Source organism: Nannobrachium achirus, assembly GCF_963921795.1.
Source record: "Nannobrachium achirus genome assembly, chromosome: 20".
Lineage (NCBI taxonomy): Eukaryota > Metazoa > Chordata > Actinopteri > Myctophiformes > Myctophidae > Nannobrachium > Nannobrachium achirus.
In genome coordinates this window covers 35,555,681-35,576,938 of record NC_137827.1, presented here as the reverse complement: position 1 = coordinate 35,576,938, position 21,258 = coordinate 35,555,681, and the positions used below count along the sequence as shown (strand labels likewise).

Below are 21,258 nucleotides of genomic sequence, written 5' to 3'. Positions count from 1 at the left end.
TGCAGCTTGCGCCTCCCCTCCCCACTCATTAGTGAAGACAAAAGGTGTTAATAGTCGGCCAACGGTAAACAAAGCTTTTGTTTGGCTCCTACATTTGCATGCACATGACATGCATGTATGCACGCACGTGTGACGTGTGGGGGCTGACTATAGGTTAACTTAGCCCCCCACCCCCCCAGGTTAGACCTATGTTTAATATTTTTCTCAACATTTTCTTGTCAATTATACCAAATTCAATTTAAAGGAGCTTTTGGCATGAGAAAACATACGTGTACATTGCCTAAGCAAGTATCAAAATAGTAATTCAATAAAAAAAGTAGAAAAAGGGGAACATACCTGTATATACAGTTGGAGGGGGGCAGAGGGTACAGCATTGTGTAAACAGGACTATGTCACATGTTGTCCTAATGTACATGTTATAGTCAATATACAGGCTATACAGTAGGCAGCAGTATGAAATATGAAATACCATTCCTTTTGCAATTTGTCTTTGGAATGCTTTCTGCATAGTAGCCAATAGCCTACTGTGTTTTATTTGTCATTCAATTTAAACTAGTTTAAAAAGGACCCCAATTTAAACAAGCCCAAAGACCATTTTTATGTGTTTGTTTTGCTATTTTCTTCACTGAATCATAACATGAAATAATACAATGTTTAGTCTACCTGTCTACCTGAGCAACCCCAGTTAAAGGACAACTTTGTTTTTTTACAAGGGTTCATATTTTAGATTGTAATTAGAGAAAAGAAAAGGTGAGTGTTAAAATGTTTTCATTTGCTTCGTTCTATTGTTTGATCACGTTTACCGTGCTAAAATGTGGGGCATGCGTACGCATGGGGGCATGCGTACAAGTGGCTAAATATGTCTTTTTAGACACAATAAGCCAGCAGTTTCTTTATTGCTATTTACAGTAACACTTCTAGCCACCATAAGTCACATCTAACCATGAAAGGTTGCGTTGTATCTTGGGAATGGGCTTATTCTGTGTAAAATGACATATTTAGCCACTTGTACGCATGCCCCCACCCACTGAAATAAGAATCTCTAAAACAATAGAAAGAAGTAAATGAAATAATTTTAACACTCATCTTTTATATCCTTTAATTACAATCTAAAATTATGAACCCTTGTTGTAAAAAACTAAAGTTGTCCATTAAGATTTAGAAAATGTCCTCTTTTTTATTTTTTCAAGTTTTGTGTGCCATTACTTTTTGCATAGCTTTTCGGCGTCAAGCCTTTCTCAGCATGGGAGGAACTTATCAAGATAATATCAAATATAAAAATAAAACAAAGCTTCCGGTTGTTTTGCTAATAGTGATGGTTGGTTTAATTGTCTGGCTGCGCAGTGGGCACAGTCTATATATAGACAGGCTACAGGGGCGCCGCAGCAGCTGCCGCGCTTTATTGGACATAAAACATTTTTAAATATATGGGCATCCTCACTTAAAAGGGGGGCACCCTCAGCCATTGTGGGCACCAGCCGGCCCTGCTTGGAAGGTATGGTCATTCCGTTAAAATGAAGTGACACAGCCAGGTTTACATACATGTATTGCATAACATAAAGAGATTCCCCAGGTTAACCTACATTTTCAGCTTGGTAATCTAGGAGTAAGGGACATCGCTTCCATGTGGTCCTCCTCACCTCAGCCGCCACTGTCGCTGTCAGCTGTAGTAAGGGGTCGATTCCTGGGCGTGCTTTAATAAAATGGCCTGGCTTGATGCCTGTCGTGTTGCTCACGCTGTGGGCAGTAGAGGGCGCTAAATGTCAGAGGGTTGCGTTCAAGAGTGGGACATGGGTACAAAATTAAACGACACAATCACAATGTGGTTTAATTCATTGAATATTTTATTAACAGTTTGCAGAGACAATACAAGGTCTGCTAAAAGGATGTTTCCAAGAAAGTCTATGGCGTGTTTCCATTAGGGTCCAGTGTACTCAAATTCATCGAAACATATACAAATATACATACTAGAACACCATATAAACGAGTAGAAAAAGAAAGAAAAAAAAAAGTACACAAACAGTTGGGAGAGTATTTTACAGGGGCCAGTTCTGAACTGCAACCAAATGGTGATGACGATAGTTTTGTTGCGCCCATGTAAATAAGCTGAAAGTCTAATCAGCATACTGTACATTGTTGTCCAGACATCTGTAACTCTCTCCTCACTGGTCTCCCGGCATGTGCACTTAAAACTCTCCAACTGATCCAAAATGCCGCGGCACGACTGGTCTTCAGCCAGCCAAAGTTCTCACATGTCTCCCCCCTTCTCCGCTCCCTCCACTTGCTCCCAGTTGCGGCCCGCACTGAATACAAAACACTGATGCTGACCTTCAAAGCAGCCAAAGGTATGGCTCCTCCATACCTCCAAAACCTGATCAACCCCTACACCCCAACAAAGGGATGCTGACAGAACCCTCGCTAAAAACCCCAGGACAAAAATCCACTCGTCCTAGAGACAGTTTGCCCTCCTGGCCCCCAAACTGTGGAATAAACTCCCTGTCGCACTTAGAACTACAGACTCACTCCCTAGCTTCCGCCGTGGACTGAAGACTCACCTCTTCAGACTCCACCTAAACCCATAGCACTACTGTAAAGCCCGTATCAGAGTCGGGTCCGCGGTGGACGGCTATCCACTGCGGTGTAGTGCCGTGTAGTCTTTTTGAGTCATAAAACTACAACGTTAACGCTCAAAAAGACTACACGGCACTACACCGCGGTGGATAGCCGTCCACCGCGGACCCGACTCTGATACGGGCTTAACACTCCCCCTTCCCTCAATGACCATACATGAAGCTAGATAGCATTTATTTATTATTTATTTGCTTGGTCTACCTATGTTGTTTTTCTAGATTAATATTCCCCTATGCATTTGTTATATTGTTGTTAATGTACTGACATATTATCTTGTGCTTATTATAGTGATGTGTATTACCTGCTTATTGTAAATCGCTTTGGATTAAAAGCATCTGCTAAATGCCTAAACTGTAAACTGTTTTAAAGAAAGCTTCAATTATGCTAATGCTTTACTTATTTAAAATAAACAATCACACTTTATTGAATTTCATTTCCGCCCGTTTGCCCTCAAGTGATTCATTGGAAATTTACAGCAGTGGCTATCAAGTAAGGCGCAAACAAACTGCAAATCAGATTTGAAAAATACATTTGTTTAAAATCTTTCATAATCGCCATCATGTTTCAGTGCAAGTCATTATTACTAATAGGTCTATATACATTTGTAAATACAGCACTTCATTCTTTACCATCCATCTCTTTTGGTCTAGGAGGCCTTATAGTTTGCAGTATAATCAAACAAATCAAAATTATTCATCTTCAGAGATTTTCCCTCTGTCGTTTAGGTTGTATACTACATTTGTTACATTTACATAGGCCTACATTCAATTTCAACAACTATTTCCTCAGATGCTTTAATGTAATGCAAGTGACGAGGCACCATTCAGAAACAATTTGAGACAGACATAGTGTGTACTGTGTACATGTTCAGTAACCAACAGTATACAGCCATCCAACCAGACAGCCTGTACCTTATCCATTCCTCCACCAATAACACAGCTTCCTTTTAAGTGGCACCTGTCAGCTTCAGAGTCCAGGCCCACTGGCATGGCATCTGACTGAAGGACAGCTGGGGTAGGAGAACCCTCAATCCACTTGGGTTTACAGGCTCCCATGTCAGAGACCCATGACCGAGAAGCACCACCTTATTTGGAATGAAAAATATAAAGTTCAGCTTAGACACTGAAATAAAAAAAATGGAAATTCAGTTTGCATCGTTCATCAGTTAACCTTTTAAGCTCTCCTTTTTACTTTCAGATAGATAGATAGATAGATAGATAGATAGCAATTTCTTTGTTCCTATGCATATCTCAGAAGCATGGCATTGTGTAGAAAATAACATTTCCAGGTCTTGAAATTCTTAGTCATAGTCAAACATTTGAAGACTATTTGGTTTGTGAAATTAGCGAGCATTTAAAGAAAAGAATTCAAAGAAAAAAAGAAATTCAAAGAAATTCAAAGAAATAAAAAACGACATCCTCCGTTGCTTGGTGCTCAGCTGAAACTGCCAGAGCAGTATTACTAAGAAAAAGAAGGAAAAAAATGGCTTGCAACTCACTTTCAATAGCTCTAATATTTATTTGAGACAACAAGCAGCATGAGCATTGGCGAGCAACCATGTATAAATTAAGTATACCAAACCAAGGAGCTACCTGAGTCTTTCCTTCAGTAACCAAAGGTTCATGCAGAATAACAGATCCATCATTTGGCCACTCAAGGAGAATGGCATAGATGGCCTTTTCCTGTGTCTTGTAGATATACCTGTAGAACAGTCACAAATGCAAAGTTAATTATTTACACAATAACCTTTAAGCTGCTGGAACTAATGATGGAGACCAGCATGAGCTATGATCATGTATGCAATACTCTATTTGTCATGTACAGCTCTGTCTCAAAGAATTAGAATATTGTGTAAAAAAATCTTTGGAAGCAGCAGATACCATAGCATCCCAAATAATCACTGACTGCGGAAATTTCACACTGGACTTCAAGCAACTCTGACTTAAGACGGTTGACATTTCTCTAATTGTTTTGAGTGAGCTGTATGCCATAAAAATTCAAATGAAAACAAAAAAGGTTTTCAATATTTCACTGCATGCGTAATGTATCTAGAATATATGAAAGTTTTGTTTTACAGAATTAAGGAAAATAATTTTCGACAATATTCAAATTTGTTGAGACAAAGCTGTATTTGTACCTGAAATGCAAAATCTGGTATATTTTTGTGTAAAAATGTACCTAATGCATATATTAACAGCTAATTCATCACCCCTGCCCTGAATTTATTGTGTGTGCGTAAAGTAAACAAATAAAAAATCAAGTTCCAATTTAAGGCACAGTATTCTCACCAGATTTCTGGGGTGACACTGTCGTTCTGAGCCCTCCATGCAGTGGTGTTGTAGATGGCCTCGCCGTTGACCCCAAGCCATGTCCCCATCTGTCCAAGGCGCTCCTCAAAGATGGGGGCAATCCTCCCATCATGTGTGGGTCCAATGTTCATAAGCAGGTTTCCACCACAGGATACAGTCTCTACCAAGGTCTGAGGAACAGGGGAAGGTCAGAAATGAAGAAAATAATCACCAGAGAAAGGTAAAAAGAAAGGAATGAATGAATGGATGGATGGATGGATGGATGGATAGATAGATAGAACTTCATTAGAATTTCTGATTATTATTAATGGAAACAATGAGCTTAAGAGAAATAAACAATCTCAATTTTATAAATCCCCAGACTAGAACTGGTCATAGTTGAAAGTGCCATTTGATATTCAGCACAGACAATTGTTTTAATGTAAAAGGTTACTGCAAAAGTAAAAGTAAAAGTCACAGTAGAGTCTAACCAGAAGTACAGTAGGAAGTTCTGGTGGGTTGGGCAATATTTAGCCCTGTGGTTAAAGACACTTTTGGCAGTAGTTCTGTTGCAGGCTTTATAAAGTTTATATTCTTGTGAGATGGCGATAAAACTGGGAAGATAGTTACTCACAGCCAAAAGCTGCTCAATGGTGAGGTAATCTTTGAGTGGTGCATTACGTCGGTAACTCCAGGACTTGGTGTCGATGGTCATGCAGTTTTCCCATTTATGTTTGAGCAGGTGTCCAGGCAGGTAGCGATCACTGCAAGTGTAAAATCCGCCATGGGTACAGATGGAGCCATAACCCCATCGGTCATTCGTCACCACTGTGTCTCGTACAGGACTGCAGGAGACACACACTTGTTATTCACAGGTTTTAATCAAAAGGGTTTATAGTAAGTGGAATAAAACTCATGAAAGTCAGGTGACTATCAGGATGAAATCAATAATATTAAACAGTTTGCTTTTGCTTATCTCGTTACCTGTCATTGTAAAGCCAAGCTAGGAAGCCAGTGCTGTTCCAGTACTTATCAGGAGCATTACCATCTCCATCAGACCACAGAATATCCGGTTTATACTTGGTGACAATCTCATAAAGCTCAGGCAGGGTTTTAGTAGTAGGAAAGTAGTTGGTAGTATAGACATTGGCGGCATCTTGTTCAAAGAGCGGGTTAAACCACTCAAAGAGAGAGTGGTAGAGCCCAAGATGAAGGTCACTGTTAGCACGAAGAGCATTTGCTATTTCCCCAACCAAGTCTCTCTTTGGCCCAACATCCACTGCATTCCAGTTCCAGGAGTTCTTTGATCCCCACAGTGTGAAACCTAGGAAATAGAAAATCAATTTGTATTAAAAGATATTTTGTAGCTTAATGACAATATGCACTTCCTTTAGTCACAGACAGTGAGCTTTGAAAGCAACAAACAAATCAAGAAACATAGAAAACAGAATACAGGTTTATAACATACTTAAAGGAGTAGTTCACCCCCAAAATGACTTTTTTTCTATTGATTACTCATGCCATGGAGAGTAGAGTTCAATAATATTTTTAGGTTTTTGTCACATTCCTAAGACAAAAATTTGATAACAATAAATTTACCCCCATTCGTTCCGGATGGGGACCCGTTTCGAAATGGGTCCCCATCCGGAATCAATGCGGGTAAATTTACTCAAATCAAATTTTTGTCTTAGGAATGTGACAAAAACCAAAAAATATTATTGAACTCTACTCTCCATGGCATGAGTAATCAATAGAAAAAAAGTCATTTGGGGGGTGAACTACTCCTTTAAGTGAATCTGCTTATACTGTACCTTCATGGTGTTTTGTTGTTAGTACAATATACTTTGCTCCTGATGAGACAAAGATATCAGTCCATTCCTTGGCATCAAAGAACTCAGCAGTGAACTGCGCTGCAAAGTCTTGATATTTAAAGTCCGGTGGGTAGTTTTTGTGCATAAATTCAACATAAGGTTGCAGTTTCTGCTTCTGCCAATACCACCTGGAAGAAGTCAAATATCTCAAAAGTCTAATTCATTCATATTATTTCAATGTTTTAACCATGATGACACTTTAACCATACTGTATACTGTACATGAGAGAGACTGTGATTCTATATTCCTGCTGCTGCTATTTTCATAAGCTGGATACGTTTTCCAACTGCACAAGAACAATTTCTACCTTCTAATTTTTGAATTATTGGACTTGTGTACAGTAATCATTCAGTGATTTAACTGTGCCTTCCTGTAATTGTATGATTTGTTCTGTTCTCCTTTCTTCTCACTTCCCTATATAGGCTAGTGCTAGTCAATCTGAGGTTTGACCCAAAAGAAATTGCAATAGTAATGGTTCAAGGATTTTTATGATCCTTAGGGTCATCCAAAAAACATGTTAAAAATCTTCCATTTAATTCTTAGTGGATCAAGGTGAATTCAGGGAGTTCAAATTTGGGTCCCTTCACTTACTATACAGGAAAAAAAGACCTCCAAAAGAATCTTCATTAAGTAGCATGTGAGGGGTCTAAATAGGGGTTTTTCATGATCCTGAATCCATTGCAAGCATTTGTTTTGCACGAAAAACATTCCTGAAATGGTGGGAGCTTGCTCGCACACACAAAACACACCATCTTTCACATCTGTCTCGCTGCTGTAATAATGATGGGACTAATACATTTGAAACCAAAACAAACTTACCAAAACCATTCGCTGCCAAAGCTTGGAACAGAGAACACTCCCCAGTGTATGAAGATGCCAAACTTGGCTTGATCGTACCACTCCGGTAGTGGTCGAGAGTCTATAGATTCCCAGGTAGGTTCATATTTACTTGTGCAGGTACTCGCCATCAACACTAAAGCAAATAGTGAAGCAACGACTGAACCCCCGACTGTCATTTTCACCGAAGTCAAAACAAGGAAACAAACAAATTATACAGAACACGACTTTCAGTAGTGGATATAATTCAATTCTCAAACAAAGTGCTTGATCGTCACGTGATTAACAAGTTCCAGCTTTGTTGATTTGATTCTACTTGATCATAGTGCACGACAAGCGGTCTGTTCTTCAACTCTCCTGTTCAATAATATTATGCTGCCAACTTCCGGGTGGGTGACTTTCATTTTTTAATGTCGTGTCGTGTCGTCACGTGACTCACTACATCACTCTGGCCAAGGCCATTGATTCGTTCAGGGTTAGGGATGTTCGATTATGTACTTTATTAGAACACTACCTACTATGACTCCAATCACCAAGGGTCAGGGAAGAAACCCCCGTTCGCCCGGGCTGCTCTGTAAACGTTGAACGAATAGTTCCATTTGCAGACATGCGCAAATGTACACTTTGCATTGTTTTGACTTAGTGCTGCTGTCCACATGTATGGTTCAATTGACTGCCATTGTCATATCTCTGCAGAGGATTTTGACAAGGTATGACTCGTATGACATGAGTGACAACACGTATTTGAACTCCTTTGATTGATTGACGTTAACGTTTCTCCTTTCTATCGTCAGGATATAGACGAAGTGATAGAAAATGCACGACAGGTATGCACTGACTAGAAGAAGTACAGTAGCCTAGCCATTCATGCTGGGTGTTGTTAGTTATGGATTGGTGTTAATGTTGATTCAATGTTACACAGGCTGGACTGTTGGCACTTTTAGCAGTGGCAGAGCATGCTGGAGAGTTTGACAAGATCATCCAGTTATCACAGAGGTAACACGTTGTATTTTATATTTCTATCCTTACCATAACCCACTACAAGTAATACTTACTGTACATTTCAACCTTACTGGGGTGCTGCTATGACAACTTTCCCTTAGGAGCAAGGTCAGGGTACTAAAGTATCGTTAGATTTTCAATAGGAATTCAATTTTAAAAAATCATTTTTCTCTAAATTTTCTAATTTTCTAGCTCCCAATAAAATCAAATATTGGTTCATTTTTCCAATTTTCTAGCTTGCAAAAAAATCAGGAAAATGCTTCAATTTTTTAAATGTGTGATTCATATTTGTCATTATTTGATTTGGAACCGACAAAGGAAAAACATCTTTAAAAAAGGTATTTTTCATTTTTTTACCACATTACGAATATCAAAAAATTGACCAATTTTTCCAATTTTCTAGCTTGCAAAAAAATCAGGAAAATGCTTAAATTTTTTAAATGTGTGATTCGTCTTTGTCATTATTTGATTTGGAACCGACAAAGGAAAAAGGTATTTCTTAATTTCTTACCCCATTACAACAATCAAAAAATGGGCCCATTTTTCCAATTTTCTAGCCCACAAAAAAGTCAGGAAAATGCTTAAAATTTGCTCAATTTTTTGAATGTGTGATTCATATTTTGGCATTATTTGATTTGGAACCGACAAACAAAAAATAGGCCCATTATTCAATTTTCAAGTCCAGGAAAGAAATCGTCATCATGAATGTCACGTGACCACGTGTCAAGTCACATGGTACACAACTTCAAAATAAAAGCTGTAGGCTAGTCTAACATCCAACAAGTAATAGGATCAACATGCAGGCAGGCAGGGGGTCCATGAGGGGTTTACAAGGGGGTCCATGGCTGGTTCCCAAAGTGTGGTTTGGGGACCCCCAGGGTTTCTATGGCTGGTTCACAACAGCCTGGTACACGTACAGCCATGGCTGGTTCCCAAAGTGTGACGGATTTCCAAGGGGGTCCATGGCTGGTTCTCAAAGTGTGGTTCGGGGACCTCTGGGGGTCCCTGAGGGGTTTCCAAGGGGGTCCATGGCTGGTTAGCAATAAGTGTGTTTAATTGCGACCGTAGTAGGTCGCAGTTACTTTTACACTCTCTACTATCCAAACCTCCACCAGCCGTCAGCCTGTCCTTCCCTCCGTCACGTCACTCGTCACACGTCACACTTTCCCCCTACTCATATCTCCGCCACCGTTGCCCCGATCCATGCCAAAATTTCCATACAAACTCCTTGCCTGCCAAACTACAACCTCGAAGGACCCCCGGAGCTCCAGGGACCCCCAGGTCCCTGGGGGACCCCCAGGTGTAAAAAATGACCAAATGTGCAAAAAAGACCACCCCAACGGGGCTGCTCACGGGGAATTCCCGGGGACCACCGACTCCTGGTGCTCCAGAACGGATGCAAAAGTGGTGGCGCCCCCAGTGGAGGACCCCCTCCACTGCAGCTCACATAAAATGCCTTAACTCGGGCTAGGAGCGACCGGGAGAGCCGGGGCCGGTACCTATTCGTCCGCCTCGGCAGCGCGGAGACCCCACCTCTCATTTCTCATATGGGCCTCTTCTAGCGCCACCATGAGGCCGATTCTGCAAAACACATTTTTGGACACTGCTCCTAAAATTTTTGCCCTAAAATCACACAAATCGGTACACAGTATGTCTACACTCATGTCATCAACTTGGATCTGTCCCATATAGCGCCACCTTCAGGCCGATTTTTTAAAACACATTTTTGGACACTGCTCCTACAATCTTTGCCCTAAAATCACGCAAATCGCTACACAGTATGTCTACACTCATCTCATCAACATGGATCTGTCCCATATAGCGCCACCTTCAGGCCGATTTTTTAAAACACATTTTTGGACACTGCTCCTACAGATTTTGCCCTAAAATCACGCAAATCGCTACACAGAGACACTGCTCCTACATATTTTGCCCTAAAATCACGCAAATCGGTACACAGTATGTCTACACTCATCTCATCAACATGGATCTGTCCCATTTAGCGCCACCTTCAGGCCGATTTTTTTAAACACATTTTTGGACACTGCTCCTACAGATTTTGCCCTAAAATCACACAAATCGCACAGTATCTCTACAGTCATGTAATCAAAACGCATCTGTCCCATCCAGCGCCACCATCAGGACGATTTTGGTAAAACAAACTTTTGGCCTTTTTGTGGAGATAAGCGACCAACGGTCGCTTATCTCCCGATTAGGGAGTCTTACTGGTAGTGTAATAGGTGAAATAGTGTAATAGTGCATTCTTATCAAAACCTCCACCAGCTGTCAGTCTGTCAGTCAGTCTGTCAGTCAGACTTTCAGTCACACTTTTGCCCTTCTCATAGTGGTTTTGGCTGCCAAACCACTACCCCATTTCTCCCTCTTCTAGCGCCACCATGAGGCCGCTTCTTGCAAAACACATAATTTTTTGGACACTGCTCCTACAATTTCTGCCCTAAAATCACGTAAAGCGGTACACATTATGTCTACACTCATGTCATCAGCATGGATCTGTCCGAGATAGCGCCACCATCAGGGCATCCTAAAATCACGCTTTGCGTGATTTTACGGCAAAATCTGTAAAAGCAGAGTCCAAAAATGTGTTTGAAAAATCGCCCTGATGGTGGCGCTATCTTGGACAGTGTAGACATACTGTGTACCGATGTGCGTGATTTTAGGGCAAAATCTGTAGGAGCAGTGTCCAAAAATGTGTTTTGCAAGAATCGGCCTCATGGTGGCGCTAGAAGAGGGCCATGTGAGAAATGAGGGGTGGGGTCTCCGCGTTGCCTTGGCGGACGAATAGGTACCGGCCCCGGCTCTCCCGGACGCTCCTAGCCCGAGTTACGGCATTTTATGTGAGCTGCAGTGGAGGGGGTCCTCCACTGGGGGCGCCACCACTTTGGCATCCGTTCTGGAGCAGCAGGAGTCGGTGGTCCCCGGGAATTCCCCATGAGCAGCCCCGTTGGGGTGGTCATTTGGTCATTTTTGCATATTTGGTCATTTTTTACATCTGGGGGTCCCCCAGGGACCTGGGGGTCCCTGGAGGTCCGGGGGTCCTAGTTGTAGTTTGGCAGGCAAGGAGCGTGTGTGCAAAATTTGGCATGGATCGGGCCAACGGTTGCGGAGATATGAGCAGGGCAATAGTGTGACGTGTGAGGTGTGACAGACAGAGGGACAGACAGACAGACAGACGGACAGTTTGTGCAGGCTGTGATAGTAAGTAGCGACCTACGGTCGCAATTACACTTATTGCTAACCAGCCATGGACCCCTTTGGAAACCCCTCAGGGACCCCCAGAGGTCCCCGAACCACATTTATTGCTAACCAGCCATGGACCCCCTTGGAAATCCGTCATGGACCTCAAGAGGTCCCCGAACCACACTTTGGGAACCAGCCATGGCTGTACGTGTACCAGGCTGTTGTGAACCAGCCATAGAAACCCTGGGGGTCCGCAAACCACACTTTGGGAACCAGCCATGGACCCCCTTGTAAACCCCTCATGGACCCCCTGCCTGCCTGCATGTTGATCCTATTACTTGGATGTTAGACTAGCCTACAGCTTTTATTTTGAAGTTGTGTACCATGTGACTTGACACGTGGTCACGTGACATTCATGATGACAATTTCTTTCCTGGACTTGAAAATTGAATAATGGGCCTATTTTTTGTTTGTCGGTTCCAAATCAAATAATGCCAAAATATGAATCACACATTCAAAAAATTGAGCAAATTTTAAGCATTTTCCTGATTTTTTTGTGGGCTAGAAAATTGGAAAAATGGGCCCATTTTTTGATTGTTGTAATGGGGTAAGAAATTAAGAAATACCTTTTTCAAGATGTTTTTCCTTTGTCGGTTCCAAATCAAATAATGACAAAGACGAATCACACATTTAAAAAATTTAAGCATTTTCCTGATTTTTTTGCAAGCTAGAAAATTGGAAAAATTGGTCCATTTTTTGATATTCGTAATGTGGTAAAAAAATGAAAAATACCTTTTTTAAAGATGTTTTTCCTTTGTCGGTTCCAAATCAAATAATGACAAATATGAATCACACATTTAAAAAATTGAAGCATTTTCCTGATTTTTTTGCAAGCTAGAAAATTGGAAAAATGAACCAATATTTGATTTTATGGGGAGCTAGAAAATTAGAAAATTGAGAGAAAAATGATTTTTTATAATTGAATTCCTATTGAAAATCTAACGATACTTTAGTACCCTGACCGAGCAATATGTCTTTGTAATCATATAGCTTAAAGGAGTAGTTCACCCCCAAAAAGTTCCTATTGATTACTCACACCATGGAGACTTGAGTTCAATAATACTGTTTTGATTTTGTCGCAGTATTATTGAACTCAAGTCTCCATGGTGTGACTAATCAATAGAAAAAAAGTCATTTTGGGGGTGAACTACTCCTATAATTTGTGATTAATCTGTCAATCTTCAGTGTATTTATAATGTATTTATTTATTAATATATTTTTTTAGGTTTTCGGGTTTTATTTTCCCTTGTTTAGGAGTCCATCCTGTTCAAGGATCACCCTCTGGGCAGCAGAGGGGAGCCAATCTCCATGTAAGTATTCCTTTGATATTATCCTTGCGTTGCCACTTGCCAGACACGAATCAGCCGGTACAAAATAAAATCTACCTATCCACACAGTGTGATATAGTCTGGCAACTTGAGGCTACTATTATGGTGAGGACAATCCAAATCATCGGATTCATGTATGGGTTTCTGCAATAGTAAAATCTAATCTAAAAGTTGGTTTACACAGGGTTCCCACGGTCATGAAAGTCCTGGAAATATTTTGAAATTAGATTTTTTTTTCCCAGTACTGGAAAAGTATATCTTTGCATTGTTTTTGGTTATTGATTTTGTTAAGAAGTGCTTTTTTTTAATATGATTAAATAGGGCCCTCAAACTCTTGTCAGTGTTTACAGTGAAAAAGTGTTTTCTCCTGTGTCGATACTCTGATGAATTTCCAGGGTCACCAGCGTTTTCGCATATGTTTTTTTCGCCTACATGGATATGGTCTTTTCGCGTGGCACTTTCGCCGTGGATGAGAGTGTTTTCACCTAACCTGTCTGGCCATTTCGCCGCCGTTGAAGAGCCATTTCGCCTATGCTCAATGTCTGACTGTGACAGTGGTGTCAAAGGGACCGTACCTAAAACTAATGCTGTGATGTGGCCGTGGGGAACATAACATAGAGAGGGGAACATAGAACCTGGGGAACATAGGGTGGACCCCGTGTCAAACAGGGTAACATGTCTGTCCTTAATAGGTCGAACACCCTTAAATTAGCCTACTTTTCTCCCTAAGCTGCTGTACCTATTTCAGAATATCCCCTTGCCGCCTCCTGTAGGTTTCTTCCCTAAAATGGAAAAAGCGTTTCATGATTTTATTTGGAATAATCGTCGCCCCAGACTTCGGCTATCCCTTCTATATTTGCCCTACGATAGAGGAGGTCTAAAATGCCCCAATATGCTGTGGTACTATTGGGCAGCACAGCTAAGAACTATAATGTTCTATTACACAGAGGCGGGATCTCCTAGATGGAGAAATATCGAATCAGGTTCCTTAAAGATCTCGATGCCCAGTTATCTTTATTCTAACTCATTAAGTAAACTTAAAAAAGCTACAACCAATCCTATTGTTAAAAACATGATTAAGGTTTGGCAAGATGTTAGGAAATATTTGTGCGATACCATCCCCATTTCTCGCTTCAGCCCGATTTGGGGGAATGAGGCATTTACCCCAGGTAGGGCGGATGGAGGTTTTAAGCTTTGGGCTGGAAAGGGAATCAAACAACTAAAAGAGGTTTTTGGTAAAAAAGACTCTGCTTTCATTTGAAGAGCTCAAGGCTAAATTTAACATTCCTAACACACACATGTTTAAATGTTTCCAGCTCAGGGACTTCATAAAGGTTAAACAAGCACAATCTCTGACGATCCCTCCTCTGTCAATAATAGAAAAAACTCTCATCAAGAATCCCTTTGAAAGGGGCATCATATCTGGGTTTTATACTCTCCTGGTCGACTTCTCGCCGGAATCATCTGAATCCAGATTGAATGCCTGGAACTCTTGATTTACAAGGGGAACTAACAATCGATGAGTTTAACACAGCCTGTGAGGAGGCCCAGGCACAGACTAGTAATACCCGTTTAAAATTGCTACAATATAATTGGCTGATGAGGGTGTACATCACGCCAGAAAAAATAAACAAATTTAATCCCAATATCCCAGACACTTGTATCAGATGTAATGATGATAAAGGCACCTTGTTCCACTGTTTGTGGGCATGCCCAAGAATAAAGGAGTTTTGGGAGGAGGTTAGAAAGGAGTTACAACAGATACTACTTATCAACATTGCGCTAGATCCAAAACTCTTTTTATTAGGCCTTTACCCGATTGGTCATAAGATAAAAAACTGCGAAATACAATTTCTGGACCTTGGGTTCTTACAAGCAAAAAGGGTTATCGCCCTTTCATGGAAAAAGACAGGGAAACCTAGCATTGCTCAGTGGTTTAAGGAACTATCTTTGTGTCTTCCCTTAGAAAGAATCACTTACACTCTCAAAAATAAACAAGAGCTTTTTGAGAAAATATGGGGGAATTTTATTCAATATGTCAAGGGCAATGATCTCTCTCATTTAATGGAGGAACCAGGAGTAGGGTAGCTGCAGCCTCTCTACAGTCACTTGTCCGGCCTTATGGCGCGGGACTCTGGGAGTTGCTGTTAAGGATATGTGCTCTTTGTGTTATAATTATTTGATAATTTTGTGTGTCGTGTTAATGTCAGGTGTTTTGTTTTTTGTATGGTGCTGTATTCTCTTTTCTTTTCTTTTTGTTTTCTTGTTTTGTCTGTAGGTAGTCTTTTTGTTGTCAAGTAAATGTTGTATTGTATGTAAAAAAAAAGAAAAACTAAATAAACATATTGTTTTAAAAAAAACAATTAGCCTACTTTGGTCCGACCACCAAAACCTAACCTTAACCCTAACCCTAACCATAACCTCAGTAAAACTATGCATAAACCTAATCCTAACCCTAACCTCAGTTTGTGACGCGGGTGATTATCTAACCTGGTGATTATCTAACCCCATTTAATTATTTGGACGCACCTGATTCCAATTGCTCTAATCTGTATTAATGTGATTTATATGGGGTGCTTAGGATAGCCATGTGTAATGGTCACCGTTTGACAGGTGAGGTAACACCACTGTCATGCAAACATGGACAATCTAAGGCAGGCGAAATGGCTCTTCAACTGCGGTGAATGGGCCAGACAGGATAGGTGAAAAGACTCTCCTCCATGGCGAAAGTGCCATGCGAAAGGACCAAATGCATGCAGGCGAAAAAAACATAGGCGAATACGCCTGACACCATTTTCAGATGACCTAACTGACTAAAACTCTTGTCACACTCTTTACAAGAGTTTTTCTCCTGTGTGGATATGCTGGTGTCTCTTCAGATGATCTAACTGACTAAAACTCTTGTCACACTCTTTACAACAGAAAGGTTTTTCTCCTGTGTGAATGCGCTGGTGTGACTTGAGATTACCTAACCAACGGAAACTCTTATCACACTGTTTACAGATGAAAGGTTTTTCTCCTGTGTGGTTACGCTGGTGGATCCTCAGTTTATCCATCCGACCAAAACTCTTTTCACAATCTTTACAATAGAAAGGTTTTTTTCCTGTGTGAATGCTCTGGTGTGCCTTGAGATTACTTAATCCACTGAAACTCTTATCACACTGTTTACAGATGAAAGGTTTTTCTCCTGTGTGGGTACGCTGGTGAATCCTCAGTTGATCTAACCGACTAAAACTCTTGTCACACTCTTTACAATAGAAAGGTTTTTCTCCTGTGTGGATACGCTGGTGTATCTTCAGGTCACCTAACCCACTGAAACTCTTATCACACTGTTTGCAATGGAAAGGTTTTTCTCCTGTGTGGATACGTTGGTGTGTGTTCAAGCCACCTAACTGACTAAAACTCTCATCACACTGTTTGCAATGGAAAGGTTTTTCTCCTGTGTGGATACGTTGGTGTATCTTCAGGCTACCTAACTGACTAAAACTCTTATCACACTGTTTGCAATGGAAAGGTTTTTCTCCTGTGTGGATACGTTGGTGTGTCTTCAGGCTATATAACTGCCTAAAGCTCTTATCACACTGTTTGCAATGGAAAGGTTTTTCTCCTGTGTGGATACTTTGGTGTGTCCTCAAGTTACCTAACTTATTAAAGCTCTTGTCACACTGTTTACAGATGTGAGTTTTCTTCCCTGTAAAAGACAGCTGACATGTCTTTACTTCTCCTGGTGGAGATAAAGTCTTGGTAAACCTTTGATGTCTGTAAGATTTTGGTTCGTCTGTGTCTCCTTGTTTCTGGCTGGTTACAATTCTGGTGATTTGCTGGAAGGATTCTGAGGGGATCTGTCCATTTATGGGCATTTGGCAGTGGAGGTCGTCATGGCTCGATTGAGAGATCTGATCTTCTTCCTGGAGTGGCGGTTCATCATCAAATCTATACATGGACGGTGATAGGGACAGAGTTTTAGCTTCTGTTGGGTATTGGACAATGTACGATTAATCCTCTTTCTGACTCCCTATGTTTTCAATCTCCTTCTCACAACACTGAGTAAGCACCCAAAATGCTCTGGTCTCTGTGGAATTGAAAAATATCTTCGAATCTTATACATGCCAAGCAGAGTTCTGGTCTGACCTCACTCACAACACAACTGGTTGCCATGCATGCCTGACTACACCGATATGTGCAGGCTGCCGCCCCTCCATATTTGGGCAAGAGTGATATCACCACCATGATGGAAGAGATCCACATAGATGCCACGCTGTTATTAGACCAAGTTTATTTATTTTTGAGCGGAACTGAATTATCCACAACTTTCCAACGACCCATCTTGCATTGTGCAGAAGGTGTGCGGCAGCTTCCGGCGCCGCAGCCGAGTGTGATCTACAAGCGGTTGCATCGGTTGCATCTGCGACGCGGCGTGAGCTAGCTTGTATGTCTGCTGTTAACTGGAAGTGTCCCGCAGATAATGCTACAGTAAATTCTCACGGAAACAGGTGGATAGGATTTTCTTTAAGCCTCTGCTTGATTTAATACAGGATCTAGATGCTGCTTTACCCATCATAGAGAAATACAAAGACCACCTTGTGGCTATTGGGGAGGTAATGTATTCAACAAGTCATCCTGATATCACTTAATTTTATGGCAGTGTTATTTCTCTTTTGTTCAAAAATAAACAATGTACATAAGTTACAGTTAACTTGTGCTTTATTCTCTTTTAACAGGTGGGGTTGGATTTCACCCCAAGATATATCAGTAATGACACTGATAAAGACAACCAGAGGCAGGTGCTCATTCGTCAAGCAGAGATAGCCAAAACACTGGACCTGCCTCTGTGAGTTCTACCATACTGATGCTGTAAACGTAATAGAAACACATTGGGGTTGTTAGTATTGTTGCTGCTGTAAAACATGTAATATTATTCATTGTGTTTGGTGTTTTCTTATAATAATATGGTGTCTTTTGTGTTTAAATGTTAGAAATGTCCATTCAAGGTCAGCAGGAAGACCTACCATCCACCTCTTGAAGGAACAAGGTAAGTGCAAATGTATACTTTGTCACACAGCCGTGTTGCTCGACAGTATTTCAACTGAATTTCAGCTGAAAATGTTGTTGCACTGCTTGATGAACTGTAAATTAGGCGTACAAGTTGGATCACAGTCTCAGCTGTACAGAAGTCTTTCATTTAAAGTTATGGATTGAGGCATCTAGGTGGTGCAGGGTTGAAGTATCTGCCCGCCACCGCAGAGAATAGGGGTTAGAATCCTGAGGTGCATACAACGTGGCAAGGCTGATCTCTGTCGCTGCAATAGCGACTCTGCGACTTGGTGTGGAAATGAGAAGAATAGCATTTACTCGTCCTCTGCAGAAAAACAAGATATGTAAACTAAATGCATCACCGTTGAAATTTCACCAGGTGTCGAAAAAGCCCTGCTCCATGCATTCGATGGGAAACCCTCAGTTGCCATGGAAGGAGTGAAAGCTGGCTACTTCTTCTCAATTCCACCATCTATAATAAGGAGTGAACAGGTATGACTACATGACTTATTTACTGTACACACACCACCACCACCAGTTTCTTCTCAGACCTGTTTGTCATTGTGTTAAATATTTCATTTATTCTTGTGCATAGGGATGAAAAAATAAATAAAGCAACACTTCAATCCTTTATACAGTATATGCTATATGAAATCATTTTTGTTCTTAATACATGGTGTATGATTTAGAGACGACTCAGCGTGCACAGCCAATGGACTTTGAATATGCAGTATTGGGTTAAGTGCTATGGTTCTTAACTGGTTTCACACTAACATATGAAGTTTGCTTTCACCATGAAGTCAGGACCTAATAGTTAAACAACACATTCTCTAAGTCTCTTCATGGTGTTCTTCATCTGTGACCCTGTCTGCATAGCCTATATCATGATCTACTTTTGGGACCCGACACACTTTGTTGAAAAACACTTGTTTATTGCACCAAGACCCTGTGTCCCTGTCAATACAAAATATTCCCCTGTGTTTGTATACAGTACAAGCACTTGTAAGATAACATGTTAGTGCTTCATAAGCAGTGTTGATTTTAGTTATGTTATAATAACTAAAACCATCACAGTCTGCTTAGGAAGCACAAAGATGTTAACTTTTGTTTTATTCACTTATTTCCCATTAAATGTTAATGATTAATGATTGTCTTTTTCTTTTTTGCGGGGGATTTCCCACCAAGAAGCAGAAGCTTGTGAAACAGCTACCCTTAGAGAGTATCTGTTTAGAAACGGATTCGCCAGCCCTGGGGCCAGAAAAGCAGGTAAAAATATTGCAATCTTGTATAACAATTATGCAGTTAATTGAGCGAGTATTGCATTGCTATCGTAACGGACTATGTATGTTATTTTTGCTTGTGTAATTCATGTTTTAGGCAAGATGTTTGTGTAATTTGAAAAAAATCTTTTCAGTACTGTTACTGTTTGTTCAAATGTATACTACATTAACAATCAGGATCTTGTGCCTTCAACACATATTTTTGTGTGCATTTGCAAACTCATTCCTTGTTTTGATCCTAAAACAGGTCAGAAATGAGCCAAGGAACATCTCCATTTGTGCAGAGTACATCAGTAAGATCAAAGGAGTGCCCCTGGAGAAAGTGGTGGAGGTGACAACACAGAATGCCCTCCGACTGTTCCCAAAGCTTAAATCAGTCATCAGACCGTGACTCACCCAAGCCTCGGAAGATCATCTCATCATTAATCTCAGAAGAGTGTTTCTGAGATTATGCATCCAAAGCTTTCTGTAACCATGTATCAGATGTTCTCCACATTAACTGGATGGGACTGTAGTGCCCACTGGATCAGCACAAAATAAATCTATTTTTAATTTAAATCTTTTCACAATTGTAAAGATATTGGGAGATGGTAGAAGATGTATTTTGAGATTTGGATTGTAAAGTCCAACTGGCCAATTATCACATCTGGTGCCAACCCTGAGTTTCCCGAGTTTGAAAAGGTACCCCCCCTGTGCCAACCCCGAGTTTCCCGAGTTTGGGCCGTTTTTGAAGAAAAAAAAATTTTTTTTTCAAAGATTTTTTTTTCACCTCCAGAAATGTATTAGGCATGATCGCGATCGCAAAATTGCATGTTTAACCCCCATACCAACCCATTCTTTCAAACATGGCAGCCATTTTTGTTTACATCTGAAGAAAACATAATGGCTCCTAAATCATGAATGCCTGAACGGATTTCCAAGCGGATTTTTTTGTTTGAAAGCTGTGAACAGTGTGTACACACGTGGTGCATCATCTAGGCATGGGCGTGCACGATCCGTGCACTATAAATTACATGGAAGTCTATGGAGACCATGGCATCCCGGGACATTGAAGAGAAAAAATCATTGCAACTTAACAACTCATTGAGTGCCAATCCCGAACTAGTTCGGCTTTATTATCGTATCGCAGAGTGCCGATCCCGAACTAGTTCGGCTTTAAAAAATAATAATTTGAAAACATTTTTTTTTTATTTATTTTTTTGGACCCCATCAAATCTGGTGAACATGATTTCAATCGCGATTTTGCATGTTCCACCCCCTTACAACCCCATCTAACATACAGGGCAGCCATTTTTGTTTACATAACATGTAAAACATAATGGCTATTATCTCAAGAATGCCTGAACGGATTTCCAATCGGATTTTTTTGTTTGAAAGCTGTGAACAAACTGCACAAATCCACTCCAATGCAATCCAGGATTGCATTGGATTTTTTAGAGCTCATTCTTCTCTGTTTTTTTCCCATGCATGAGGTGTGCAAGGTTTAATCGTGGCTAAATTGCAGAAAATAGATCTTCTAAAATGCTTGGTAGCCAATAGCTAACTTCAAGCTAACTTCATCCTCTTCCTGTACATGCACAAAGGAAAGTGTTCAGGCATGTCATGGCTGCAGGGCTTGTGCATATACCAGCACTGTCTAAGTAGAATTCTCTGGTCATTGGGGCCCTCTAGTGGTGAAAAAGGGGGCACTCAAAGAGTTTTTTAAGTGTTAATATAATATGATTTTTGA

The 21,258-nt window shown here is 40.7% G+C and overlaps 2 protein-coding genes across 5 annotated transcripts; one reads left to right on the top strand and one right to left on the bottom strand.

Moving 5' to 3' along the window:
- Window positions 1-2,769: 2,769 nt before the first annotated feature.
- Window positions 2,770-7,992, bottom strand: fuca2 (alpha-L-fucosidase 2). Of its 2 annotated transcripts, none has more exons than XM_080750457.1 (7): window positions 7,610-7,992; window positions 6,731-6,918; window positions 5,904-6,243; window positions 5,554-5,764; window positions 4,920-5,110; window positions 4,208-4,332; window positions 2,770-3,715 (listed from the first exon to the last, which is right to left on the bottom strand). In XM_080750457.1, exons 1-7 carry the CDS (start codon window positions 7,804-7,806, stop codon window positions 3,426-3,428), a joined length of 1,542 nt encoding a protein of 513 aa, XP_080606583.1. In that variant the 5' UTR covers window positions 7,807-7,992; the 3' UTR covers window positions 2,770-3,425. The 2 variants fall into 2 exon arrangements, with proteins under 2 accessions (XP_080606583.1, XP_080606584.1); XM_080750458.1 differs by having other exon boundaries at window positions 3,437-3,715; window positions 4,224-4,332.
- Window positions 7,993-8,232: 240 nt separating this feature from the next.
- LOC308305532 (putative deoxyribonuclease TATDN3) lies at window positions 8,233-20,925 on the top strand. 3 transcript variants are annotated; one of them, XM_080750338.1, is made up of 10 exons: window positions 8,233-8,337; window positions 8,422-8,454; window positions 8,550-8,623; window positions 13,113-13,197; window positions 17,751-17,813; window positions 17,937-18,046; window positions 18,192-18,247; window positions 18,629-18,741; window positions 19,441-19,515; window positions 19,777-20,925. In XM_080750338.1, exons 1-10 carry the CDS (start codon window positions 8,284-8,286, stop codon window positions 19,918-19,920), a joined length of 807 nt encoding a protein of 268 aa, XP_080606464.1. In that variant the 5' UTR covers window positions 8,233-8,283; the 3' UTR covers window positions 19,921-20,925. The 3 variants fall into 3 exon arrangements, with proteins under 3 accessions (XP_080606464.1, XP_080606463.1, XP_080606462.1); XM_080750337.1 differs by having other exon boundaries at window positions 19,438-19,515; XM_080750336.1 differs by having other exon boundaries at window positions 19,435-19,515.
- Window positions 20,926-21,258: the final 333 nt, after the last annotated feature.